Genomic DNA, 13,034 nt, shown 5'->3' with positions numbered 1-13,034 from the left:
CGATATCACCATGGTATAATGATACTGCATATCATTTGAAGTATGTTTAAAGGCTTGGCAACAATCACACATCACTCAATGTCAGCCAATCTTCCCTAAAAGAAGTCCTCCAGCAGAGTCAGAGAGTTTATAATGACGCTGTGCTCTCATACCTGCTTGAGGTATTCTGTGACAAGAATGACAGGCCACTCAGAACAGACACAAAGGTTATACACCAATAACTACAAGATGATGAATGGATGGAAGAGACATAAAGGCAGGATCCCGTTCCAACAGATTTGTTATCTACGTCGTTAACCGAGAGACAAGCTGATCACGTGGTTTCAGGGAAAACGGAGGTCTGGCTTTGCTCCTTCATGCGTTTCATGCACTCATGGACAGATTTGAGACTTTTGGTGAAATCCTGTCCCCTGATTCGCTCTCTCTCTGCCTCTACCTCTTTGGCTCTCTGCCAAACTAAACTCTGAGAAAAAAGGGGGATGGGGAAGTAGGAAAGAAAGAAAATAAAGAGCTGGGGGAAAAAACAGCCATGAAGAAGTTTGGCGAGAGGTTATGCATGATGAGAAGTTTTCACGCTATAGTTCACCCAAAAATGAAATTCTGTCATCATTTAATCGCCCTCATGCCTTTCCAAACATGTGAGACTTTTTTATTCTTCTGTAGAACACAAAAGGTGTAATCTAAGCTGCTCTTTTCCAAACAATAAAAGTACACATTGACCACTTTAATTGTATGAAAAACAAGCAGCTTGGGCATTCTGCTAAAGATGTTCTTTTGTGTTCAACAGATAAAAGTCAAACATGAAGGTGAGAAAATGAACTATCCCAAAAAATTCTTAACTTCCTCTTAACAACCAAACTAAACAAATGCGTGTATGGAAACTTGCACTCTTACGTGCATTCATGCACTGAATCCGATGTCGGAAATTATTCAAACCGGCTCTCACTCCACGGTGAAACCCATACCAGTGCATCAGGGACATTTCCACTGATTTAACCCGGGTTCAGGTGGGCACACCTGAGGAATGGAGCTTACGGGCTGGCCCATGAGGCAATTTGATCAGACAGCTGACACTCGTGAGGCTCTGGTACGACATTAGTGGTACTGGCTGATCTGATTCCTGTGTTCACAGTTTGGCATCCAATTGCATATCCAAATCCCTTTGCATGGGCACGGCAGTGTTTAAATGGCACAACACGCAAGCGTGTGCCCACAGGTGTGAGGTTCACAATGCATGTACAAGATTTTGAGAGGAATTTACAAACTTTCCAAAAGGGAAAAAGGGGTTTCAGCTTGTACAGAACAGGTGTTATGTTCCCGCACCAGGGCTCGACATTATCCCTCTGGGGTCTGAGGGTATTTTGGGCCCTGGGGAAGTTTTGACATGCCTTGACATTTGTGCTTTTTTCAGTTGCTTAAAAACATATTAATGGCTAAATCAGATCTGATTACGCTGTATTCAGCACAAACTGGGCTAAAATAATATGTGAGCAAAATGTATGTACATTTTTTAGAAAATAACGTTTATGCATGGTTTTTGAAAAAACGAAAATTTGAAGTCACAGAAATAAGGCCATATAACACATACTAAACATTTGTCCACAATACTTTTGAGAACTGGATATTGTAGCCTACAGTTTTTGCTACAAAATTATGTAAAAACCATCCTGATCACTCATTCATACAAAACAATATAGTAATTTAACTTTTGTAAGACAACTTTAGTGTTGAAAGGTAATATGCGAGGAGGCGTGAACGATCATGAATATTCATTGTAATTCACACCTGAGAGACAAAGACCCCTCCCCTGGGTCTATTAATGAGGGATAGGGAATGAATGTGAGGAGACTTAATGATCCAAATCAAGTTTTAAATTAAAAGAAGTAATCTGACTATATATTTTCTTTACATAAAGACTTTGCATAATTTTAGACCTACACTACCATTAAAAAGAAGTCTCTTCTGCTCACCAAGGCTGCATTTATTTGATCCAAAATACAGAAACAACATTGATATTCTGAACTCTTTTTACAATTTAAAAGAACAGTTTTCTATTTGACTATATTGTAAAATGCAATTTCAGCATCATTACTGCAGTCTTCAGTGTCACATGATCCTTCAGAAATCATTATAATATGCTGATTTTCTAATATGGGCATATTTAAAGTGCATTTTACTAATTTAACCCTAACCCATATTTGCAAGCACAAGCTTTGTTGATGATAATGAGGCATTATAAACACTAGATAAATATAATCTAAACATTCATATAATTATATATAATATTACATATCATATTTATATTATACAGCATACAATTTAAATACATGCTTTAGCTAAAACAGCATTTAAATGTAACTAATGCTTGCTTATTAGGATATATTTCAAATGTCAATACTCTGAATCCTGGCTGGCAAGTCTAGAAACAGTACCACTAGTAAAATATGTACATGTTTATATAAAATAGCATGTCAGCTAATGAAAACTAAATTACTTACTCGTCCGAAATTGTATCCTCGGCTGGATCAAGTCTCTCTTCAAAATACAAACGTTCAATGGATTCCCGCTCTTCTTTTGAGGAAAATGTTAACTCTTCCTTAATATCCTAAAGCTTTCTCGCCTGTGTATTGTTGCAAACGAGCAGAAAAATGAATGAAATGTGTTTACATCAAACCTCACTGTCGGGGGAGTGCACCATTTGCGTTGAGCGTCTCAGCACATTAGCGTATGAAAGGCGCACTCTGCTGGTGGGTGGGATCACATTACAGATAATTAGATATCCACGTAAAAACTGTACATCACTTTGTTTCAAACAGATTGCATTGCAGGAGAATATTTGTTTTAAATTTGAATTGTTTTATTTAAAAGTAGAAATCTTAAGCTTTCTTTAGACATAGGTTTCATGTTTGTGTGATAAGTATTCGCAGAGTTTCAGTTCATTTTTGTGACGTGTTTCTGAAATATGCTTGTGAACACAGAGACTGCTGAAAGCTCACCCTTTTTATTTTATTTATTTTACAAAAGCACAAGATTTTGTTGTTATTGTGAGTGTACACAAATAAAAGTAGACCCTTTATAGTCTCTAATGATGTCTTACACTTATCTGTATACCCAAAAATGACGGAGCATTTTAAGTTGTTTCTGCTGTAATGACGAAAATATCCAGCAGGACGCGCCGGTGCCCCAGAGGGTTAACGCTTGTCCAGGATAACTGAAAAGGGGCAATTGAAAAAGTATTTTACTTGCCCAACCCGATGAGTAGCCCGAATAAAACGTCATATGACCTCATTTTAATCTATTCAGGATAACCTCATTTGTTCAACAGCTGAGGTGAACAACAACTAAATTTGGGACGTTAATCTAAAAATTTGACCAAATAATAATAATAATAATAATAATAATAATAACAAGAATAAAATATCCGCAAGGACTGTTTAAAGTGAATTTCAGTCAGCATTTGTAAATAAATACAGCTATTGAGGAAAATCTGCAGTGCCATGGCAAAAAAATGACAATAATTTATATAACTATACTGTACATACTGCAAAATAATACGTTGACAGTAGCGAGTCAACACAACTTAGTATCATGCTGTCATCGTTTACAGTGCACACAAAGGAACATATTTTGTAGGGCTACAAAATAAATCGAAAAACTTAACGCGATTACGATTACCATGATTATGTAATCGTGAAAACTGACAATTACAACCTTTAATTTTAGTCTGCTCCTGTTGCGTCAATAGTTTCTATTTACAACATGTTTGCAGCGGTTGGGTATTCTAACCAATCACAGACATGTCCAATGAGCAATGGCCAATCAGAGACGCTTAAATTAGTCCTCCATCCAATCAGTAATGACAACTGATCCTAATTAACTTTATGTTGATACAACAAAGCAATCAAAAGCTATAGAAATACAAAATTTATTTATCATAGTGTCTCAAAGCCTCTCCAAACAAATAAAACATAATAATTGTACATTCAAAATAATTTGTACAAACTAATTACACATGCAATAACAACAACGATTAAAGGTCGCATAGCACGCAGACATGATTTTAGTAATGAGATTTCACAGAATGAGTTTAATTCTGTGCCATTTGAGTCATCACTGAGTCTGTGTCATGTACTTGGCGCCTATCTCCTGGTGGCCATATGTATGATTGATCACTGGTTGGAGCAATCTGAACCCAATCCGATTGGTTTAGCGTTCCATGACGTCATATGATCCAGGAAAGCTAATGTGTTTGTAGCCAGATGCTTTTTGCACATTGTGCATTAACTAATGATCTTTGCATCCGATTACTTTGTGTGTGTGGGCTCATTTAAAAAATAATCGCCTCCTCTAAGTAATATGTCACATTCTATGTTCTGAATATGTTTTGTGAAGTTATAAGTGAAAATGTGTCATATGAGAAACAAAAGACATACTTGGCTATTATTTGCTATATTTTGTCTGTGACTAAATCAAATACTAAAGCTGGTTGTATTCTACTCTCTAAGAGCTTTCCATCAACATATGACACATGGCTATTTGATGAGTTTAATGTTTTTACCAATTACAATAACATGTACATTTCAAATATTTTAATAAATGATGAAAACGGAACACTTCTGATTTGTCTACAATTTTCAAAGCACTAGTTCAGTTTTGGTAATACTGCCTACACGCATTGGAAAGTAGAGCTTCTAAGCTTTAAAACGATACCTATTTTGTGTTGGTCAAGATTCTAGTTATTAACAGTTAGATTTATTTATTTTTTCACCGGCCCATCCGAGCTTAAAATGGATAAATATTTCAATAAAAGAACAGTAAATGTAATACAGGTTCAACATAAATATATAACAATAATAACAAAAATAAAGTGCAAAGACATAACATTTATTATATTTCGAAAGGTTAACATTACTTAAAATATCAGGGGTTATTTCAAGTAAATCACTTCAGTCAAAAAGGGTTCAGCTGACAAAAAGTTTGAAAACCCCTGACCTAGGCGATTGTTGGCAGGCAGTGGGAAGCCTCACACTCTGAATGCTAAGCAGCTCTGCCATTGTCTGAGGGGTGCAGCAGCAGTCGCATATGTTACCCGTCGCTCTAGCAACCACTCCCTCCAACACCCCAACCCCCCCTCTCCCTTACACACAAGCTCTCAATGTGGCATCATCACCAAAGGCACGTCCCTGGAGAAGGAAATCCGTTCAGTAGGAAGAAAACTGGAGTGAATTTGTGTGATGAAGCAATACAGTATCTCCAAAGCACAGGAAGGGAGTAAAATTGCCATTTATGCAATCACAAAGATTCTACAACTGGAAGACACTGATATTCATTCAATGAAGTACCTAATCAGTTTAGTGTACCCATGTGTTCATTTCAAAGTCCACATGTGTTTCTGGATTTATCACAGCTGAACCGCCTTGACTAAAATGATACGATTTCCAGTTGCAATGCAATAATGATTTATTCTGAAATCATTTTGGAATTTGTAAGGTCAGCACAGATCGGGGAGTCCTGAAAGCTGAGATTACTGATCAAACGTGATCAATGTAAAGTTGCAAGTTTAAAGGGGTCATGACATGAGAAACCAAATTTGCCTTGATCTTTTGGTATATAAGAGGTCTTTGTATCATTAAAACGTCCTGCAAGTTTAATATTTTAAGACGTCCTCCCCATTCTAAACGAATCATTTATTTAATCAAGCTCAAAATACAGCTCGTTCTGGATTCATGGTTAGAAGTGACGTGACGGTTAGAAGTGACGTACCAGCGTTTGCATATGACCGCCTCCAGCACAAGATAACTACGCTTTAAGCGCAAGACAACTACGCTCATTTCGTATCGCCGTGCGCCTCACAAGTGTTCAGTCGATGGACAGCGAGCTCTGACAGAGACTACTTGTGCACAGGAAAATTACGATGCCACACAGATGTGCTGTTCCTGGCTGTGGTCAAACAAAAACCTCTGAATAAGCTGCCGAAAGATCCAGACGTCAGGGAAAAATGGGTGCAGTTTATTTTTTGCGGACGTCCCAGTCACGGCAGTGTTAACTTAAGCGTTTGTTCTGTACATTTTAAGGATGACTGTTTTGAGAACAAATCTCAATATGATGCTGGCTTTGCCAGAAAACTGTTGCTCAAAGATAAGTCCGTGCCGACTATTCTGGGAACAAAGACGACGCAAACTGTAAGTAATCTATTTTAAACTTTAAACTACTTTTTAAAGCGCAATTTCATTCATTATGAATAATCACAGTGTTTTTACTTAGTTTACTTGCATATTGTTCTGGCTGGGGACGTCAATAATTGATACATAGGCACTGACGTTAGCCAATCATAACAGTGGGCATTAACACTGAAGTCTTAAATGGAAAACGCCCCCAAAACAGACTGTTTGAATCAGAGGATGAGAAACAGGGTGGGAAAAGGTCATAAATCACTAGATTTTAAAAGTTTTTCTTAAAAAAAAATATATTAATACTATAATTGCACCTAAGTGAACATAATAATACAATAAAAAAACCCATGTCATGACCCCTTTAAAACGCTAGGTCTCTACATAAGCAATGTGACCTTTCTGGTTTAGAGCCCATCCAAGGCATCAGAATCAGTATAAAGAAAGAAGTGGATCTTTACGATTACATATTTTAGGTACATGCAAAAAAGTGAGCCAAGACGTATTATGCCATATAAAGACATCAAGGAACTCTTCAAATGTTGCACAGAACCTACATTGTAGTTATCCGTTTGCTGAAGAGGTAGCAACAATTCATGTGTAATTTTTTCTTATTAATTCTTTACTATGGCGGGCAAAGACAAAGAGTCTAAATGAATAAAATCCCAGGTGCCGTTTTTTGTTCAACCACAATCCCAAAAACCAGAAAAAAGATTTTGTACATAACGCAAGACTTTTAAGTATAAACAAGCCTAAAACACACCAGGGACTCTTATTTTGAAATATTGGCAACTATCGCCATAGATTGTTGCTGATAACCGATAGTCCCAAAAAGCAACTATTGGCAGAATAAACAGTAAAACAGATAAATCTGTCTCTTGAATGTGTACTTATGCTGTGATCATCAGGGTCTAAAATCTACTTTTTAACAAAAAATTCAAGCTGAAAAGTACACTGTGACTCCAGCCAGGACTCCTAAGCAACCAAATTGGCCTGGTTGCTAGGGAGTGTAGAGTCACATGGGTAACCTCCTCGTGGTTGCTTTAATGTGTGGTTCTCGCTCTTGGTGGGGCATGTGGAGAGTTGTGTGTGGAGGCTGCGGAGAATAGCGGGAAGCCTCCACGCGCTCTACGTCTCCGCGGTAATGCGCTCAACATGCCACATAAGATACGCGGATTGACAGTCCCAGAGGCAGAGGCAACTGAGATTCATCCTTCTCTGAGACGAGTCACTACTCCACCACGAGGACTTGGAGCACATTGGGAATTGGGCATTCCAAATTGGGAAGAAAACGTTAAGTATGCCATAAGTAATCCATTAATAGATTATCTAGATAACTGTATATACTGTGTCTCTGTGATGGTATGAATATTCCTCTGTTTTGAGAGACCCGTCTCAAGAGATACAATAACATTGACTCGACCAATGGCATGAGTTGGGGGTGGGATTTTGTTTGTTCGCTCAATAGCAGATTTGAGCAGAAAGATGTTTTGAAAACAATGTTTATTTTTTTATTTCGTTTGGTAGCTTTAACTAAGGCCACGTCCACACTAATATGTTTTCGTTTGAAAATGCATCTTTCTCTCTAGGTTGTGGACTCCTGTCCACACAGAGACAGCATTTTTGACAGCGAAAACTGAGCTTTTGAAAATGCTCTCCCAAGTGGATAAATCTGAAAACGGCGTCTTGTGTTTCAGACTGTACATGGAATGGCAATTTTTCGCATTCACAGTAAGGGGATCCAAGAGTTTTCATACTATTTAGTGTGGGTGAAGGGGATTTACATGGAGACAAGCAGGTATACAAAATGCATTATACCACAATAATTGTGATCACGAGCCTGCAAAGACGCAAATTATACGTCATCGCAAGCAGTTCACTTCTGCATTTATGAAACTGGGCAGGGGATTTCAATTTCCCAGCATGGGACTCGATAGGGAGAGTAAATGTTAGGTGTTATTTTATTTGTTAATCTTTTTGCTTCTTTTTTAAATGCAATAGTTTAAAATATTTTTGTGACAATCAATATCATGCTACAAATGAGCTTAACTTGTATTGAATATGGAATATTTCTTTAATTTTGGACCATAGATGTGGTCAACTTTAATTTAATAATAAGTTATGCAATATATTTTCTTACTCCCTGAAAGATATTAATGAAATTAATTAAAGTGTCATGAGATATCTCTCATGTACCAGATCTAGACTCTGTAAACAGCAAACAAAAATGTTTCTGGTGGCCGTGGTCTCTAACGCATTCTGCCAGTCAATACATTTTCACGTTAGCATAATACTGTAGTTTCAGCAAATAATTATGGCTTAATGCCATTTCAATGCCATGTTGCTCATAGAAGTTGTCAACTGAGGGCGCTATTTTGATGCTGTTGTTATTGACATCCACTCCTGCTCCATGTTGGTCTCAATACAGCTAATTTGGTATCTTTGGAGTGCAGGGTTTTGGAAAGAGGTGGCGTGTTAAATCCAACGGCTCAGATTGTTGAAATTCTAGAACTGCCAAAGTCGCTAACAGCAACTTTAATGAACCATGTGCAAAATAAGTGCATGGAGAAGGCAACTGAGGTGAACAAACATATCATTCTAACCAGTTGTCACATGTGAACCTCCATGCTTAAAATAATTATTGAAGATTGTTTGGTTTGTTCTGGACCTCTGTGGACCATTTCCCTGTTGTTTTACATACAATTTCCCTTGTATGGCAAATGTGTTTTTAAAGAGAAGTTCACTTTGCAAAGGAGGATTAGCTGAGGAAGTCAGCAATATCAAGTTGGTATCAGATTTACTCCACTACATACTTAAGCATTTGACAGACGTACACAGATACCACTAAAACACTGACCCTAATACTAGAGTCACCTCAAAGCATCAAGCAATGCCTTCAGCACAGAGCTCTTGTAAATACATATGCTTGACTATAAACATATTTGCAAAAGAATAAACGAACACTCTGCTTCAGTGTTACCCTCAACTAATTGATTTGAATTGATTGCCTCAGACTAGCAGAACAACAGAAATTCTCAGAGCTCAAGAGGGTGACCCAGATTTGCAGTACGCGATTGCTCATTGACTTCGCTCGCCTGTGATTACAGCCTTTACTGGACCGATTACTCAATATCACATCAAATCAGGCAGGGAATCCCATCATACATTTAGCGAGATCCAAACTAGTGTTCAAAGCTTTCACGTGACATGTGATTATCTAGAAAGCCAGACGTGAGAGACGTAGTCTCATATCCGTTTTGTAATTGTGTTGAAATAGAGGTGACTCTAAAACAGCTTGAAATGCGGGTAATTATGTAACTTGCCAAAAGAGAAGATAGAGTGTCCCCCAAAAAGTCTTTGGATGCTTTGTGTGGCATTATGTTGACTACAACAAAAAATTATTGCAAATTGTTTCTCCTTTTGTTTAAAACAAAAAAGCAAAAATCGTGGTTACAGTGAGGCACTTACAATGGAAGGGATTTTTGGAGGGTTTAAAGACTTATAATTGCATTAAAGCACTTGCATTCATTTTTCAGTTAAAACTTGTGTATTATTTGAGCTGTTACGTTGTTAGATGGTTGTTTTTATGGTCAGTTAAGGGTGTCACGTAAAATTGGATATACATTTACACAGAATAGCAAGCAATTTTGTCACACTAAAATCATGCTAACGTGCAAATTGTTTATGTCTTTTGGCTATACTTTTGAAACAGTGCGTATTTTAATGTTTACGGACCGCCCACATTCACTTCCATTGTTAGTAGGGGTGGGTCAAAATATTGATTTTTTGATCTTTGCTTGAACGATCTTTATATCAATTCTTAAATCCCAAGATCGATCTTTTACTCTATGCGCAACCCTTCACTACAATGAGATGTAATCACTTGCATTAGCAACCAAACATCTTGCGAGTTGACTACAATGTATATATTTGGCAACTGGCTGGTAAATGTTTAGATTTCACTCACCAGTAACTGTGTAGTATAGTGGTGAAACACAGCAACACTGTGTTGAGAGTAAAACTTGTTCCGTGTCCAAAGACGAGATCCACGCAACTGATTTGTCATTGAATAATGACTCGTTTAATACACTTTCTGTTCGCTACAGATCAAAAAAATCATGAGTTAAAGCCATTCGAGTCACTCTCCTTAACATGCGGACAGTACCGGTTTTTAACACGTGTTCAACAAATCAATGAAAATACCTGTAAATAGTACAAATTATGTTATTAAACAATAAACGTGTAACAAAAAATTATATATGCAATATATTGTCATATTTATTTACTGAATACATGGATTTGTTCAAAAGCCAAAATGTGAATAAAATGATGAAAAACGAATCAAACATAATTTGTAAAATTTCTATTTTCATAATGTACCTAGTTATAAGGTCCCCTGTATAATTAACAGCATTAGCTGGGAGAAAATTGCTTTCATAAGCAAAAGATTCATTATAACTGAAATATACCCATATGAATCGACATTGAATCGAAATCTGAATCGAATTGAGAGCTTGCGAATCAGAACTGAATTGGGAAATCTGTATCAATACCCAGCCGTAACTGTCAGAGCCTCACAGTAATAAAAAAAAATATATATTTTTGAAACAAATGCTGTCCATTGTGCTAAATTTGTATTGAAAATTGAATATTCATTAAAGCCTTAATTATGATTGAATTTCACTGAATTACATAACATATGCAAATAAAAACAAAAATGCTATACCTTTTCTCTGAACTACATTAATTTGTCGTACCCATTTTTGCAATGGTTTGTGCTAAACCTCTTTTTGTGAACTTGTTTGGTTGTATAGTGTGCATGCGCTATCTTACTTTCAAAAAATTGCCACTTGGTTTGATGTTTTGTTCCCTAACAACATTCATACTATGATGCTAACATAAAAAAAAAATTCAATTATACAAAATAAAAATAAAAAACAGCTTGCAACTAGTGAAATTTCACTTCCAATCAGTGAGGGAAAACCTAAACATAATTATCATGGGGGAAATGTAATAGCATACAGTTATAAACAAAGAAAGCACCTTGCAGCAAACACCGAACGTGCCCCATTTTTGGTTATTTTTATGCGGAACCAAGTTCTAACGTTCTAGGAACATTTTGTGAACCAAGAATTGTTAGTTAGGATAACAAAACTAGATACACAACCCTAGGAAATTCAGCAGGTATGAATGAAGACAGATTCTGAGAGCTATGAAACTGTGATGGACCATGTAAACACAAAGCTGGGATTGTGAAGTTCAATGAACAAAGCAAGTGCCTAGAGGAAACCCGTGCGTTACACTCCCATCATCAGGTACCAAACACACAGCCTCTTTCCTCTCAATTTCAAAGCAATGAACCAACATAGGTGATCATCACCGCTATATTATACTAAAAGCAATTGATATTATCGATTACTAGCAATCAACCTCTGAGCACTAATCTCATTTTTTAATCAAGTTACGCACGAATTCAAACACATAGCAAGTCAGGTGATGCGCTTATAAACGATTTCCCCATTGATAATCGTTATGGGACACAAGGGGCTTTGTTATTACCGAAGGATACTGGGTTGGCGGCACGGCTGGCGGCGGAACAGCGCTCTGAGCTCCCGGTGGTAACGACACGGAGGTCAGCGCTGCTCGGAGCTGAGTTGGCGGTGCCGGTCCGGTTACAGGTCCAGTCGGTTTCGGGACGACTTTCTGTGGCAAACTCATTGCAGGAATTTAAACAAAAACAAACAATACGCAGCTGCAAACGGTCACGCGTTCTAAAGATTTCTGACCGTTTCTTCTCTCTACGGAGGCCGGAACGTGTATATTTATTCTTATGCCATGGACTTGATTCATCAGATCTGGCTGTTAGTAGAACAAAATAGTCATTTTATCACTGAAGTCGGGAGCTGTAGGTGCTCTATGCATGGGGACGGTAAGAGGGTTCGTATCCCCCTCCTGCCACCCTGGTCGAAATTTTCTTACGCTCTCCTTGTCCTCAGATGACCTCCGTTTTGCTCGATAACATCACATCAGCGAGTCGTATTGAAGGAATTTCTCATAGTGATCATCAAGATTTTCTGATGGAGACTCAACATGGCGTTGCTGCGGCTGATTCCAACAGTCCGGCTGGACGGACGGTTCGGAACACTTCGGGTGGATTCGGAGACGCTCGGCTGCACCTTACGCCAAACGGAGTGACGTCATAAAGGCAGTCGCCACATTTACACAATGAGATGCATCTCTAAAAAAAACAATGAAATGCTCTTGTTACATTCCAAGCGATCAGTAAATGGCGAAAGAGACGAAAGAGTCTTAATGCACAGTGATATATGATGATTGAATTTAAAACGGCAATTTCACCTTTAAAAAATTCTGCCATATATTTTAAATATTGCGTACTGTTGAAATAAACAATGAAATTAACTTCAACATTAATAAGGCATACATGTTGATGTTTTAGAGTACGTATGCTGGTAAAATTGGTAAAATTCATAATTGAGACACTACGGTTATTTTTATGTCATTAATATGTGTGTAAGGAGCGACATCTGTCGGTAAACCCATTTTGAGAATTGGAACTCATAATCTGTGAAAAATATGCTCATGAAAAATAATATGAATAACAACAATAATAATAACAACAACAGTGTTTATGTGTGTGTGTATATATATATAGTACTGTGCAAAAGTTTTAGGCACTTGTGAAAAATGTTGCATAATGAGGATGTCTTAGAAAAATAATGCCATAAATAGTTTTAATTTGTCAATTAACACCATACAAAGTCCAGTAAACATAAAAAAAGCTAAATAAACATTTGGTGTTGCCACCTTTGCCTTCCTAGGTACACCTGGACACATTTTTTCTTG

The 13,034-nt window shown here is 37.3% G+C and overlaps 1 protein-coding gene across 3 annotated transcripts in view; it reads right to left on the bottom strand.

The window, feature by feature from the left end:
* The window catches only part of eif4g3a (eukaryotic translation initiation factor 4 gamma, 3a), a 75,344-nt gene extending 62,727 nt beyond the window's left edge, over positions 1 to 12,617 (bottom strand). The window contains exon 1 of one of the 3 annotated variants that reach the window (XM_052101548.1): positions 11,740 to 12,617. In XM_052101548.1, the coding sequence (XP_051957508.1) occupies positions 11,740 to 11,888 (149 nt within the window). In that variant the 5' untranslated portion in view covers positions 11,889 to 12,617. The remainder of the gene's footprint in view (positions 1 to 11,739) is intronic. The other 2 variants (XM_052101546.1, XM_052101549.1) reach the window with 2 other exon arrangements.
* Between the last annotated feature and the right edge of the window lie 417 nt (positions 12,618 to 13,034).

Source organism: Xyrauchen texanus, chromosome 32 (genome assembly GCF_025860055.1).
Source record: "Xyrauchen texanus isolate HMW12.3.18 chromosome 32, RBS_HiC_50CHRs, whole genome shotgun sequence".
Classification (NCBI taxonomy): domain Eukaryota; kingdom Metazoa; phylum Chordata; class Actinopteri; order Cypriniformes; family Catostomidae; genus Xyrauchen; species Xyrauchen texanus.
Note: the sequence above shows the minus strand (reverse complement) of the source record. Positions and strands in the feature narration are given on the sequence as shown.